The sequence below is a fragment of the Coptis chinensis genome, chromosome 5, assembly GCF_015680905.1.
Source record: "Coptis chinensis isolate HL-2020 chromosome 5, ASM1568090v1, whole genome shotgun sequence".
NCBI classification, from domain to species: domain Eukaryota; kingdom Viridiplantae; phylum Streptophyta; class Magnoliopsida; order Ranunculales; family Ranunculaceae; genus Coptis; species Coptis chinensis.
The window spans coordinates 81,785,906-81,800,113 of NC_141460.1; the positions used below are offsets into that span (position 1 = coordinate 81,785,906).

The 14,208-nt window shown below is 36.0% G+C and overlaps 1 protein-coding gene and 1 pseudogene across 1 annotated transcript; both read left to right on the plus strand.

The window, feature by feature from the left end:
• Positions 1-7,959: 7,959 nt before the first annotated feature.
• Positions 7,960-9,092, plus strand: LOC147499284 (uncharacterized). The gene has a single exon (XM_086559114.1). The coding sequence runs from the start codon at positions 7,985-7,987 to the stop codon at positions 8,765-8,767; it is 783 nt and encodes a 260-aa protein (XP_086415240.1). The 5' UTR covers positions 7,960-7,984; the 3' UTR covers positions 8,768-9,092.
• Positions 9,093-11,264: 2,172 nt separating this feature from the next.
• LOC147499285 (uncharacterized) lies at positions 11,265-12,404 on the plus strand (annotated as a pseudogene).
• The last annotated feature ends 1,804 nt before the right edge of the window (positions 12,405-14,208 follow it).

Sequence of the window (14,208 nt, forward strand, 5' to 3'; positions counted from 1 at the left end):
AATATTGTAATTTCAATTTCAATTTGAATTGTCCTGAAACAACATAAAGTCAAACATAGATAATACTCAAACTACAAACATAGAAATACTCATACTACATTCCTTGATCCGCACAAAATTGTCAAAGGTGATTGATGAGGTCAACTCTTAGTTGAACATTAGTTTATCTACTCTGAATGTGATGAAGTGTGTTGAGTCTTCTTGCAATTTTCTCATTTCAATTCCCAACAACATGCAATGCGACTAGTGGCTCCCAACCCATGTCAATTTGCCTATCTTCGATATCAATCTCTCATTCATCATCGACAATCATATTATGTAAAATTATATACGTTTTTACTATCCGATTAATGTCATCCCTACTCCACATTCACGCCAGCCTCTTGATTATCCCCCATCTAGCTTGTAAGACACCAAATGCATGCTTCACATCTTTACGACACGCTTCTTGCATCTTAGTAAAGAATCTCTCTATTTGAGTTGTTGGGTGAGGGATTGTTTGTACAAGTGTAGCCCATTTAGGATAAATTCTATCGGTTAGATAGTAACCCATTTTGTATTGGCGACCATTCACGGTGTAATTGCAACGAGGAGTATCACCACGCATAAGATTGTCAAAGAGGTGAGAATGTTGAAGCACGTTGACGTCATTGTTTGAACTCGCTATACCAAAAAAAGCGTGCCAAATCTACAAGTCTTGATCGACAACGGCTTCCAAAATGATTGTAGGTTTCTTCTTATGTCCTACATGTGTATCTTGCCATGCCGTAGGACACATTTCCCATTTCCAATACAAACAATCTAAACTTCCAAGCATACCTGGAAAGTCATGATTTTCACCTTGTGCAAGTAGATGTTAAATGTCTTCTTCGTTTAGAGCCCTCAAATATTCTTCCTCGAAGACCGCCAACATGGCATCACAAAAATGCCTCAAGCTTTTGAAAATGGTGCTCTTTGAATGTATTCATCCCACGCATCTGCACCACAACCATATGCAAGCAAACGAATGCAAGAAACCACCTTTTGCATACCCGTCAAACATGACTTTCCAATGCCATCAACCTTGTATGTGAAGTACTTGTCATGGTCGGAGACAGCTTTCAAGATTCAGGAGGAAGAGATGGCGGTGCATCCTAAACCTCTTACGGAAGATATCAAGGGGATACTTTGGGTATTGCACGAAATAATCTCCCATAATTCTATTGTGAGCGTCAATTCAATCACGATAAATGTACTTTCTACCGGGGACCGAGCCTCGATGATCACGAGTAGCTTTGTGCATGTCTTACAACAACGAGAAAATAGGTACGAACATGTTCTCATCGTCATTCATCATGTTCTCATCTTCGGATGAGGAGCTTAATTCAACATAGCGAGAAGAAGAAGTCATTTTGAATATGAGAAGAAAAGTTGCAAAGTTGAGAATGAATGTGAGAAGAAATGTTGCAAAGTTGAGAATAGTAATACAAAAAATGTGAGTGAAGGCAAAATTGAGAAATTTGTGGTCTATAAAGTTGACACAAGAAATGAGGTTAGTGGTTAAAGAGTTGATGGTTGAGGAGTTGAGGGTTGAGGCTTTGATGACAAGTAAATGCATGTGAGTGAAAAATTGGTTAAATTTGGCTAAGTCTAAATAGGGTTAAGTGTCTGGAAGGTACAGACGGCACAGTGTCTGTCGTGCGTCCATTTAATTAAAATGGGAAACAGACGGCATAGTTTCTGCCGTATGTATATAAATAACCAACAGACGGCAGAAACTATGTCTTCTATCTCCCGGAACTTATTATGGCAGCTGCTAGCGAAGGTCTTAACTTTGGTTAGGTTTTTGACTCCTTCCAAATTTAAGACCCTTTTAGCAGCCCCATTAGAATGACATTTTTGTGGTTGGGGTGCTATATTTGCCTTTAGCAGCCCATATATCTCCACATTAGACTTGCTCTTATCCATAATATGATGTTACTTTTCTTTGAATTTCTCGTTCAATAAAAATTATTAAGGATTCGAGATTATGTTTTTTTTTTGGGTAATTGATTAAAGAAAATTAAAGCCAAGTATCCCATCAACTAGGAACACGCCGGGCAGGCGAGTACCTGCCAACATAGCACGATTAAAGAAAATTAAAACTCATTTATCAATGATTATGGTTTAGACTCTTAGTGCATCAAAGAAAAGTTCTTTTTGTACTTCTACATGCAAAGATCGATCAGCCTGTCAATACTTGTCAAAGAGGAGGCTGAAAATTGTGCGCACTAAAAGAAAAAAAGTTTTGTCAAGCACATTTTTCTTGTATTCTGTCGATGTTTCTACCACGTCTAAACCTATTTTTAGGGACGCCTTGTTACTTGTTATCTACTTGTATGTAAACTGATTCTGCAATTCGTCCACATTTCTCACTTATCTTGTGTTACATGTGTCTAGTACGTGTCCATGTTATGAGTAATAGTTGGTTAATGAGTTGGTAGTTGAATAAGTCTTATAGGGGTCATGTAGTGGATAAGTCTATACTAGTTTAGAGAAGTCATGTTAGTGGAGTCTGGTATATATTTCTGTTGAGAGTCATCTCCTATTTCTTGGGGATAGTCAGTTATAACTCTTCCTATTTAAATGATCATGTGAATAAACAAGAGGAAATTTGATTATTTGAAAACAGACTTGTATTGTAGAGGTCAAAGGCTCCTCCATTAGCCTTACTTCATCACCTTCTTCTATTTTAATTGTAGTTTCATTTACAATCTAGTTTGATTGTAACAAGTGGTATCAGAGCCAGGCATGGAACAAAGGGTTGAAAATCTGGAAAAAACCATGGAGACACTTGCTTCTGGGCAAAAGGAGATCTTGAACCAGCTTACCGAGATGTCTAATCAATTTAATGCACGTGTGGATCTGTTGGCTAGTCATCCTGTTCATGAAGTTGCTGAAAACTTGGAAAACACTAGGCGTACCAATGGAAGACGTAATGGTGGTAGCGGTGCTCATAATTCTACTTGCTCAATGGTGCCGAAAACCTTGAAAATAAATTTTCCACATTTTGGTGGTGAAGAAGATCCCACAAGTTTTATATGCAGGGCGGAACAGTTTTCGATCTCCATGACATACCAATGAATGATCATGTTTCACTAGCCTCTTTCCATCTTGAAGGAGACGCACAATTGTGGTATCAATTGCTGAAACAAGAGATGGTGTTTGTCTCTTGGGATGACTTCAAGGAAGGGCTTCAAAGTCGATACGGTCCTAATCCGTTTCTCAACTTTTTTGGAGAGCTTACCAAGTTGCAACAGATGGGGACAGTGAAAGAATACCAAGCAAGCTTTGAGAAGCTACTAGCCAAAGTTGGGTGTCTTCCACAGGCACAACAGGTTGGTTGTTTCGTCAGTGGGTTGTGCGACACAATTTGTACTGATGTGCAAGCGGAAAAACCCTCGACTTTATCGGCGGCTATTGGGTTGGCTCGCTTATATGAATCAAGGGATGTATCTCAAAAGAACAACACAAACGCGGCAGTATCTGTTCTCCCTAATACCAAGGAACCTAGCCAATCTTCAAGTCTAATAATCAAGAAGCTGTCTCCAACCGAACTACAGGAGCGGCGTACTAAGGGCCTATGCTACAATTGTAATGAAAAATACCATCGGGGGCATCGTTGTAAAAAGTTGTTCTTGCTTGAAGTTTGCAACAATGAGGATGACGGCGACATTGATATGTGTGAGGACGAAGGCCGTACTTGAGTTCTTGGCTGTTGATCTTTAGTTGCCCTTGAGGACAAGGGTTTTTCTTAGGGGAAGGGAATTGTTACATGTGTCTAGTACGTGTCCATGTTATGAGTAATAGTTGGTTAATGAGTTGGTAGTTGAATAAGTTTTATAGGGGTCATGTAGTGGATAAGTCTATAGTAGTTTAGAGAAGTCATGTTAGTGGAGTCTGGTATATATTTCTGTTGAGAGTCATCTCTTATTTCTTGGAGATAGTCAGTTATAACTCTTCATATTTAAAGGATCACATGAATAAACAAGAGGAGAATTGATTATTTGAAAACAGACTTGTGTTGTAAAGGTCAAAGGCTCCTCCATTAGCCTTACTTCATCACCTTCTACCATTTTAATTGTAGTTTCATTTACAATCTAGTTTGATTGTAACATTTTGGAGCAATCCCAGGGCCTGGCGATTTTGAGTTCACTCGTAAGCTCATTCAGAAGGTTGTAAACTAAATTTTTTGGATAAAATATCCAACTTTTTTATCCATTTACTACGGTAAGAGAATCCCCAACCATGTTCTCGACCCTCAAGCCAAATTACCACGAGACAAGTCAAAATCTAACATGTTCTTCCCGCTCTCCATTTTTTAGTGTGTATGCAAGTTTTTATGGATTTAGTTTTGCAAAAAAATTCCTGCCACGGGGTTATTGATCACACTTTATACATTTGGTCATTTGGATGTGACAATGTGACGTAATAAAGATCATAATAAGGCCGTGACTCGTGAGCCCCATCACCCAAACATATGGTGCGTTGATCTCACATTATGCAGATTACACGATTTTGGTATTTTGATAACAACACTGCAAATCACATAAACCACCCGAAAAAACGTGGTAAGGAAAAAGGAAGCAAAAAAATAATAATAATAAAATAAAATTGTGGACACTAGAATTATCAGTGTTATCAGACCTGGCCCGGCTCAGTGGTTTGACCCAGTAAACCGGCTACCCAATCATTAAACCGGAATGGGTTATATAGTAGATCGTTTAAGCAATTGACCCAAGCCAAATCCGGTTAACTCGTCCAATACTCGAACTTTGGGTGACTATTAAACAAGCTAGGATCTCTACCCTTACACTATAGCAACTTTTATTGTTAGTTATTAACTATATAAGAAATATAAATAACATCTAATTGGTATAGACTCGAACCTTAGTTTATTGGAAAATGAAATGGCTCTAAGATCACCTGGGCCACTAATGAAGTTGTGAAAATGTATGTACTAAGTGAATTATATAATATTTTCAACTTAAGTATTGACCCATTGGTCGAACCGGTAACCCAGTGACCTAGTTCTTTTGTTGGGTCAGTGTTCGGGCTGGGTCTGATAACTATGAGAATTATGCAAGAATATCCTTAGTAGGTCAATAGGAATCAGGATGAGCGAGTCCAAGATACAGACTGTGTCTCTCACTCTCTCCTTATTTGACTAGAAAACAAAAGAAAATGAGAATAAAAAATAACATAGAGCACAGCACACGACAAAAATGACGAAAAAATCACTCTCAAAACAACCTTTTGTTTTTAAATTACTCGCAAGACTGACTAAATGAAATGTAAAGTATACTTTTGTGGTATACTTTTGTCGAGAAATAAAAAACGGTATGAAATGCGGTATACTTTTGCAGTATGAAATGAAATGTCAAGTATACTTTTGTCGAGAAATAAAAAACGGCTTGGATTGGATAGATGAAAGAGTATACCTGTAACGCGAAATAATAAACGACCCGGCCTGGCCCAACTGAAATGACCCTGTGTTTATGGCATGATATGAACAATAATCATTATTCATACCTAAATATGAGCTATAAACAATCATTGTTCATACCTTAACATAATGTATCAGTAAGAATACCTGTTGGAATATGAACAATATACAATTATTGTTTATACCTATTTGCGGTATGAACAATCACTGTTTATACCTCAACACAATGTATAATTAGTAAGAATACATATTAGAGTATAAACAATCATTATTCATACAATTATTATTCATATCTATTTGTGGTATGTGTCAACATTATTCGTACCTCAACATGAGTTATGAACAAATTTATTTTATTTGTATTCTCCAGAATATAACATGGCCATATGAGTTGATACCATCACTATCCGTAGAAAAGACGACTTCTTGACAAAATAAACAAAAGATTTTTTTGTTATAAAATACCGAGATGGTTAGAAATCCTTTTGAACTGCATTTTCTAAACGAACCAGAGCCAATCCAAATCACACATACAATCATACTCAATTTGACCAGGAAATTAAGAACATAAACCCAGTAGCCCAATCTTTTGGTACCTATAATGAGATTTATGGTCATGGCTAAGTGATCCTACTCACATTGGACCCAGTGCCCAGGTGGAATGAAAATTCAATAGATGAATAGCCCTTATCGGGATTGGGATTACCAAGAATGGTTGGGACAACAAACATCCATCTCGTTCGTATTTTTTTTATACATGCTGAAATGATGGAAAACAAGAAATAAAATGACCACAATTTTGGGTATTCACTTAATCTTGTTAGGTATAGGTGCTTTGTCATCATCTAATTGTTTTCGAATAGGTCCATTCAACGCTTTGAAATATAACAATGTGACAAAAAAATCAGTCACAAAGAGCCGCCTATTTTTTAATATCTTTATTTGATTCCAAAAAAGGACTTTTTAAATAGTGAGGGTTCAAGTCCCTCTATCCCCAAAGAAAGTCCGCTTTACTCCCTAAAGCAAAATAGGCACAAGGAAAGAGCAATAGATCGGACCAACCTACAAAAACAAAACAAAAATGCAGGAGTAATAACAAAATTCTTAATTATTGTTCAATATATACATGTTCATATCTATTTGGGGTATGAACAATCACTGTTCATACCTATTTAGAGTATGAACAATCACTGTTCATACCTCAACACAATGTATAATCGGTAAAAACACTTATTAAAATATGAACAATCATTGTTCATTGTTCATATATTAATATAGTGTATGAGGTACATGTTCAACTATTTTGGTAGGAACAATCATTATTCATATATCAAACTAAGGTATGAACAACAAAACGACATAAAAGGTAAAATCAGAAAATATTTATTTCAAATCCACACATTATTTTCATTCGAAAATTGTCCTTGCGAGTGATTTTTTTTAAAAAAAACTGTCCTAGAGAGTCATTTTGGCCCAAAAAGTGATCCGAACTATTTTCTTGCGACCCTTGTCTTAGCTTTTGCAAGAGTGCTAATAAGTGCATTAGTAGTACCTCGTGCTAAATTCCTAAATCACATTCTTCCAAAATCCTAACTCCGGCCAGAAACCAACCATAGTATTCATATCTTTAGTCCAATGTGCTGTGTGCCTGCGTCTACATTCGGAATTTGAAATAATTAGAATTATTGTGGATATTAGACGTCTGTACAGACGTATAGTGAGGAGATTGTATCTGTAAAAATTGGTAAGATCTCAAGTTTAAATTGTATCAATTTTCCATGTCCCCAGTATCTCTCGCAAAAGGTATTGTGATACTAAGACAGGACTACGTACTTATGAACACTTTGAAGTTACATAGTACATACTACATTAATTACATACTATACCCGCATCCACCATGATGACACGTACTGGTGAGTGAGTGAGTCTCCATTGCCTGTGGTCGGTGGATGCGGTCTGCATACCCCTCCAAAGTCCAAACACAGACCAACATTTTCCCAATTACATAAATTTTCATATTGCTTGCAAATACGCACGAACCTTTGGTTTATCAACATTTGATAAATTTCAAAGGAACCTTTTCTTTTTGTCTTTCCTAAATTTCAAGGATTTCAAAACTGTGAAGCATATCTGTACTTTCAAAGAAATCAGAACTTTCAAAGTACTTCAAAGTTCAAATTATTGCACTTAAGGCTTAAAGAGGGGATCCCTTAGCACGTACTGTACCTCTTTTAATTTTGGTAAACTACGGGGGGAGAAATTTTTGATTAAATTACTTCAATTCAACTGATCCAGCTCACGTATGTATGGTGGACTAACTTAGAATTCAAGTATCATGTTGGCACTTTCCATGCCATTGCCAAAGTCCTATCTTCGTCGAGAGGACATTATTAATCACTCATTTATTAGTCTTTTTTTTTTATAAAGATTTATTAGTCATTTTCACTCCCCTCAAATCTCACTTTCTCTATAAATAACATCCCTTCATGTCCATATCTCTCTTCAAATTACAACATATACATGATGAGTTTCTACAAGAACACTCTCAACACTCTCTTAGGCATGCCACAACCTCCTCCACAGCGCGATACTAAACTTCCATCGTCTGCTACTAGTGCTGGCTTGATTTCCATAACCACTGACCATCAAAAACCAACCAATATATTAGAAGCTGCATCCATAAAACCTCCTACTAACACAACTAGCCCTACCGCAAAAAAAGATTCTAGCATGTTGGATGAGATAAGCAGCGCTACTGGTCTAGTTGATGGATTGAGCTCATGCACTGAGAGTTTAGGATTTGAGAGTTCTGAACAGATGGAAGATTCAATCCTTGAAACTAGTACAAGGTCGAAAACTTTAGTAAAACCGGTCGAGGATAGAGTTAGATGTAGAGATTTAGTATCAAAGTTTCCACCTCCTTTGTCTTCTATGAGAGTAAATAATGGACACTACTCAACTTCATTTCTTAAGCCAGTTAGAGAACACGGTAGATTAGTTCTTACTCAAGTTACCATTAAACGCCCCGAGATATTTAACGCCTCGCGTGGCAATGGAAGGTTAAGGTTACAACTAATCAACCAAGAATCAGAATCAGAGTCAAAAGGAGAGAGAGTTATACGAGAACTGAAAAAAGAATCTGATGAAGCACAAGAAAAAGGTGGTCAATGGAAGGTTCCACTAGCAACCGGTGGCCAAAGTTTGTCTGCACGCTGTAACGAGCTGAAAAACCATCACCACCACGGTCATGTCAGCCACAACCACCAACAACTTTGGAATCATCAATTTGTGACGACAAGATGAAGTCTTCACATGCTTGGAAGTACACAATGCCGTTACTACTCTTGCCTAATGACATCAATCCCCTTCGAGATTTGATCTTGTGCTACCGGGAATACTATTGGAGTCCTACATCCAGTCTTGATCAATTAGCCTTATGGACTTAAAGAAGTACGACTGTATGAGTTGCAAAAGGAAGGACATGTGTAAATGTGTTAGTGAGAAATATGTGATGGTTGTGAGTTTTGGGAAAAGACATGATGTTGGGGAATGGATTTCTGTTTGTGTTGTAAACTGTGAGGTCTGAGATTAATTTGTCCAGCTAATGCATGCATGCTTTGATTGGCTATATTCGTATTTTTTGATTTTAGGCATTTTCATTTTCAATGTCCAAAACTGTTGCTATTGATGTTAAATGTTAATATCAACAGCTGGATATCAAATCAAAATTGGAGCAGCAAAATCTGTGTCCCCATGATAGCCTTGAAGTGGGGACTGGAGTAACTTATTTTTCATAGGAGTAATGCCATAATGTCATCTCCAATGGGGTGTAAACCGTATAGAGTGGAAATTTTACACTCCAAATATCAAAAAACTCTTTCCAATGGGAGGTGTAAACCGTAAGTAATAGTGTATTAACTGATAGAGAGGGTGGGGAATTTCCCCTCGCGCTATTAGTTAATAAAAAACACGGGCGACACTCAAACTGACGTCTAAGTGAAATAATTATCGGACATCACTTAGAGTGACGTTTTAACCGTTGCAACTCAAACGTTACTTCAAGTGACGTCCCATTCAAATTTGAACTCAAACGTCACTCCAAGTGACGTTCCTGCTATAACGGGAAAAAAACGAATTTTTTTGAATTTCAAGTGCATAAACACTGGTCACTTTTGTTTCTATTATTTTCCATTATAATTCTCTCCCAAGCTTTTTTGTTTCTAGTCAATAGATTCTCTACCTCAAGATGAAATTTCTCAAACACCCGCCAATGGGAAAAAAAAAAGAAACCGCCTATCGAATTTCACCATTAGTGAAGATGTGAAAGTTGGCTAACAATTGGAGAAGATGGGATTGTAGGTGTGGGTCAAACTTTGGGTAATTATTGGCAACGAATAACAAATGAGTTTAAATTGCGCAATCCCGGCACTCCACGTACCTTAGAATCAATCAAAGCGCGTTGACAAATGATTAACAAAGGTGTGAGCAAATTTGTTGGCTATATGGCACAATTGGAGAACAATCGTCCTAGTGGGACTAGTATACAAAATATGGTAACTCTATTTTGTTGGCTAATGATCGATTAATTCTATTTGTTTTTAATTATTTTTTTTTCTTTTTACTTTTCTAACTTTTTTTTTAGATGGTTAGAGCAAGAGTAGCTTATCAAGATCAAGAAGGTAGCCCTTTTCCTTTTGACCATTGCTATCTTAATATCTTATGCTTAAAGATACCCCCAAGTGGCATAGGTCAATGGAAACAAAAACAAAACCAAAGATATCAAAGAAAATTCAAGGTGAGGGGTCGAATGTTAATTAATGATTCACAAACTCCAATTTGTTTAGATGAAGATGTTAATGCGCCTACTATGACGACTAGTGATCTTATACGACCGGATGGCGTGAAGAAGCAAAAAGAGAGAAAAAGGAGAGCTAGTGAAGCGGCAAAAGTGGTTGAGGGGTTTGTTAGCCTTGTTGAGTTGAGAATGGAAAAGCAAAACAAACTCTTGGAAACACAACTTCAATCTAAGGATCGTGACAAAGAGTTGAAGAACAAAAAAATTGAAGCTATGGAAAGAAGAGAAGAAGCTAAAATTATGGCAATGGATCTTTCGGTTCTTCCGGATTTTCGACGTGAATACTTCAAAGCAAAACAAGCCGAGATTTACAAAAAGTGGAAAGGAGACAATTGAACAAGTGGTGGTGTGGAGGGTTGGGGGAGTTTATTTGAGATGTAATATTTATACTTGTTCTAGTATTTGTTCTTGATGTTTATTTACATTCCTTAAAATTTGAATCTAGTAGTAATTTTCAATTGGAGATGTTCTTTTATCAATCATTTCTTATATATATATTTCGTAAAATCAAACATATAGAGTTGATAAGTTTAGATGTATTTTTCTTAGACTATTGTTGAGACTATGGCCTAAAATCAACAAATGAGAATTTACTTAAAAAAAAAATTAATAAGACATGCAAGTTGTTTGGCAATTAATTACAAATCACTCTATTTGAATCTCATTGAAAAAAATAAAACATTGATTACTTTAACCACACATTCTCCTTTACTCTCATGGAGAAGAATGCAAATTAATGAGCCCCACCCAACTATCATTCTCCCAAAAAAATTAATTAATTCATTGTCTCCACCTTCCAAATTATATAAGTTAGACTTCATTCTCTTCATAGATCAACAATTTTAGCATTTCAACAATGTCAAGAGAAGATAAAATTGCTTTCAACCAATCTCTTTTTGGAACAATTTATCTTCTTCATCTAGTAGTTCTTCTAAAGATAAAGAAATGGAAAATTTGGTTAATGATATGTTTCGTCCAAAAGTGGAAAATATAGTTGGTCCTATAATACCACTAATTCAAGAAATTGTTGAGGAGGGAGAAGAGACTTCAAAGCATGGTGGTAGTGTAATGGGGAGAAACTATGTTCACCGCGATCGATTATATTGTAAGAACCATCTAAGGAGATTGTATTTTGTTGATAAGCCTATTTTTTATGATGGCTATTTTCGACAAAGGTATGTATAGTTCTATTTTTACTAATTTTGTATGTATATCATTTTAGCGCAGTGAGTTTATTTTTTTGTTTAAATTATTTATCATTTTGATGTAGTTTTTTATTTTATATTATTGCTACATTCTTTGTAAATTTTCTTAGTTATTTTAAGTGTGCATAGTTTCTATTTTAATAATTTTATTATTTTTTTTTAACAAAGGTATCGCATGCATCGCCATCTTTTTTGGCGAATTTTAGCTAGTGTCCAAGAATATGACAATTACTTCGTAGACAAGAAAGATGGGATAGGAAAATGGAGAGTGTCTGGCTTACAAAAGGTGTTGTGTGCAGTTCGTAGGCTCGCACAAGGTTGTGCAGCAGATTCTACAGATGAGACCTTTATGCTTGGGGAAAGTACAGCTATAGAAAGTTTGATGCACTTTTGTGATGTTGTGAATGGTGTGTTTGAGGAACATTACCTTAGAACACCTACACAAGAGGATGTAAACGTTTACTAGAAGTGAATGAGCCACGTGGCTTTCCAGGCATGCTAAGGAGCATTGATTGCATGCATTGGACATGGAAAATTTGTCCGGTCGAGTGGCAAGGTTCACATAGGGGACATAAGAAAGAGGCAACCATTATTTTAGAAGCCGTAGCCGATCAAGATTTATGGATATGGCATGCATATTTTTGGTGTGCCAGGTTCCAACAATGATATCAATGTGCTCCATAGGTCTAATGTGTTCCAACCTCTTATTTCAGGTAATAAGAATATTAAAAAAATTTGCGCTCCATAAATTTATCACCACATCTTATATTTTAAAAATTGCATTTCTTGTTCAGGTGAATCTCCTACTTGTAATTTCATTGTAAATGGAAATCCGTATGGTATGGGATATTATCTTGCAGATGGTATTTATCCGCAGTGAGCTACTCTAATTCGAACGATCAAACGACCAATGAATGCAAAAGAAAAGAACTTTGCCATATTTCAAGAGTCATGTCAAAAGGACATGGAACGTGCTTTTGGTGCTCTCCAATCACGATTTGCTAATGTGTGCGGTTCGGCACGCTTTTGGAAGCAGGAAGATCTTGGACGCATAATGAAGACTTGTGTAATCATCCACAACTTAATTGTTGAGGACGAGCGTGAAATTGGAGTTGCCACTTGGGAACCTCCAGAAGGGGATAGAAGATTTGCTTTGGAGCAACCAAAAAATGAGTATCTGATATCAACATGTTCTTAATTTGGTTAATCGATTAAATATCATTCAAAATCGTGCAACCAACATTCAATTAACTCGAGACTTAATGGAGCATCTATGGGATTTCGCTGGAGAACAATAATTGGATTAAATCTTGTTTAATTGTGTTATGTTTAATATGTTGGAGTGTTGGACTATGGTTTACGTACTTTAATCATGATGAATTTTAGCTTATGATTTATCTATCTAATCTTACTTTTATTGTTTTATGTCAATTGAACATCTTAAAAAAAATCAGCAGAGTTTCCTTTGAATATTTAAACATATCATATAAGCAACTAAACAAAAATCGGCAGAGCATCATTTGAATATTCAACATATCATATAAGCACCTTAAAAAAAAATCGGCAGAGTATCATTTGAATATTCAACATATCATATAAGCACCTGTACTATTACAACCAAAAGTTCACACTGACATCAATTTGAAGTTCATAAAAACTCTTACAACCAAACAAATTTCATAACTCTCTGCTGCACAACACTAAACAAAAGCCTTCAAACTATTAGTGTATTTCCAGCAGGCTTCAAACTTCTGCTACCATGGATTCCAACCTTCAAACTTCTGCTACGAAGCATTTCCAGCAGGCTTCAAACTTCTTGGTGGCTGCTACCAAGCATTTAATAGAGTATTAACTCTGTAATGCTTAATGCCTTAATTTAAATATTGACTCAGTCATTGTAAGTCAAGGTTGTAAGAACAGGTGTCAATGTAAGAAGGTATCCTATAAATACTTGTAATTAGACAGAACAAACTAATGAAAATTTTCTATTTCTTCATTTCTTGTTTTCATTCTATTATGGTATCGGAGTCTTTTTAGTCTCACGACGAAAGCGATCCTTCATCATCAGAGATAAGATTTTTTTTTAGATCCATTCTCTTTTCTTCAATTACTTGATTAATTTGTTCCACTTGATTGTTGTTCATATGTTGTTGTTGATAAATTTGATCGATTATAGATTTCTTTTCAATTTCTTGATTCAGAAACCCTAATTTTTCATCATCATCAATTTTTTTTATTATCATGGCTCAAAACATCACTTTCCACAACATCAATAACTTCATCTCTATCAAATTAACCAAAGACAATTACATTGTATGGAAGTCATTATTCATTCCTATCCTTTCTAGCTTTGATATGCTCGGTTTTATCGATGGATCTAATGTTTGTCCTGCTCAGTATATTGAGACAACCACTGAAAACAATACAACTCGAGTTGTTAATGATAAGTATCTCGATTGGAAGAAGAAGGATCAACAAGTGTTAATTTGGTTGAATGTTACCATTTCAGAGTCTCTTTTACCTTATGTTGTGGGTATAAGATCATCTTTTGAACTATGGAGTGTTTTGGAAAGGCGTTTCTCTGCCACAGTCACTAGAACTCATGTGTTGCAGCTTAAAAACACACTTCACAACATCAAAAAGGGTTCTTCTACTATGGCAAAGTATCTTCAAACTATTAAAGA

What these genes read in the sequence shown, in the direction of transcription:
- LOC147499284 (XM_086559114.1), top strand. Translation starts at nt 7,985, where the DNA reads ATGATGAGTTTCTACAAGAACACTCTCAACACTCTCTTAGGCATGCCA.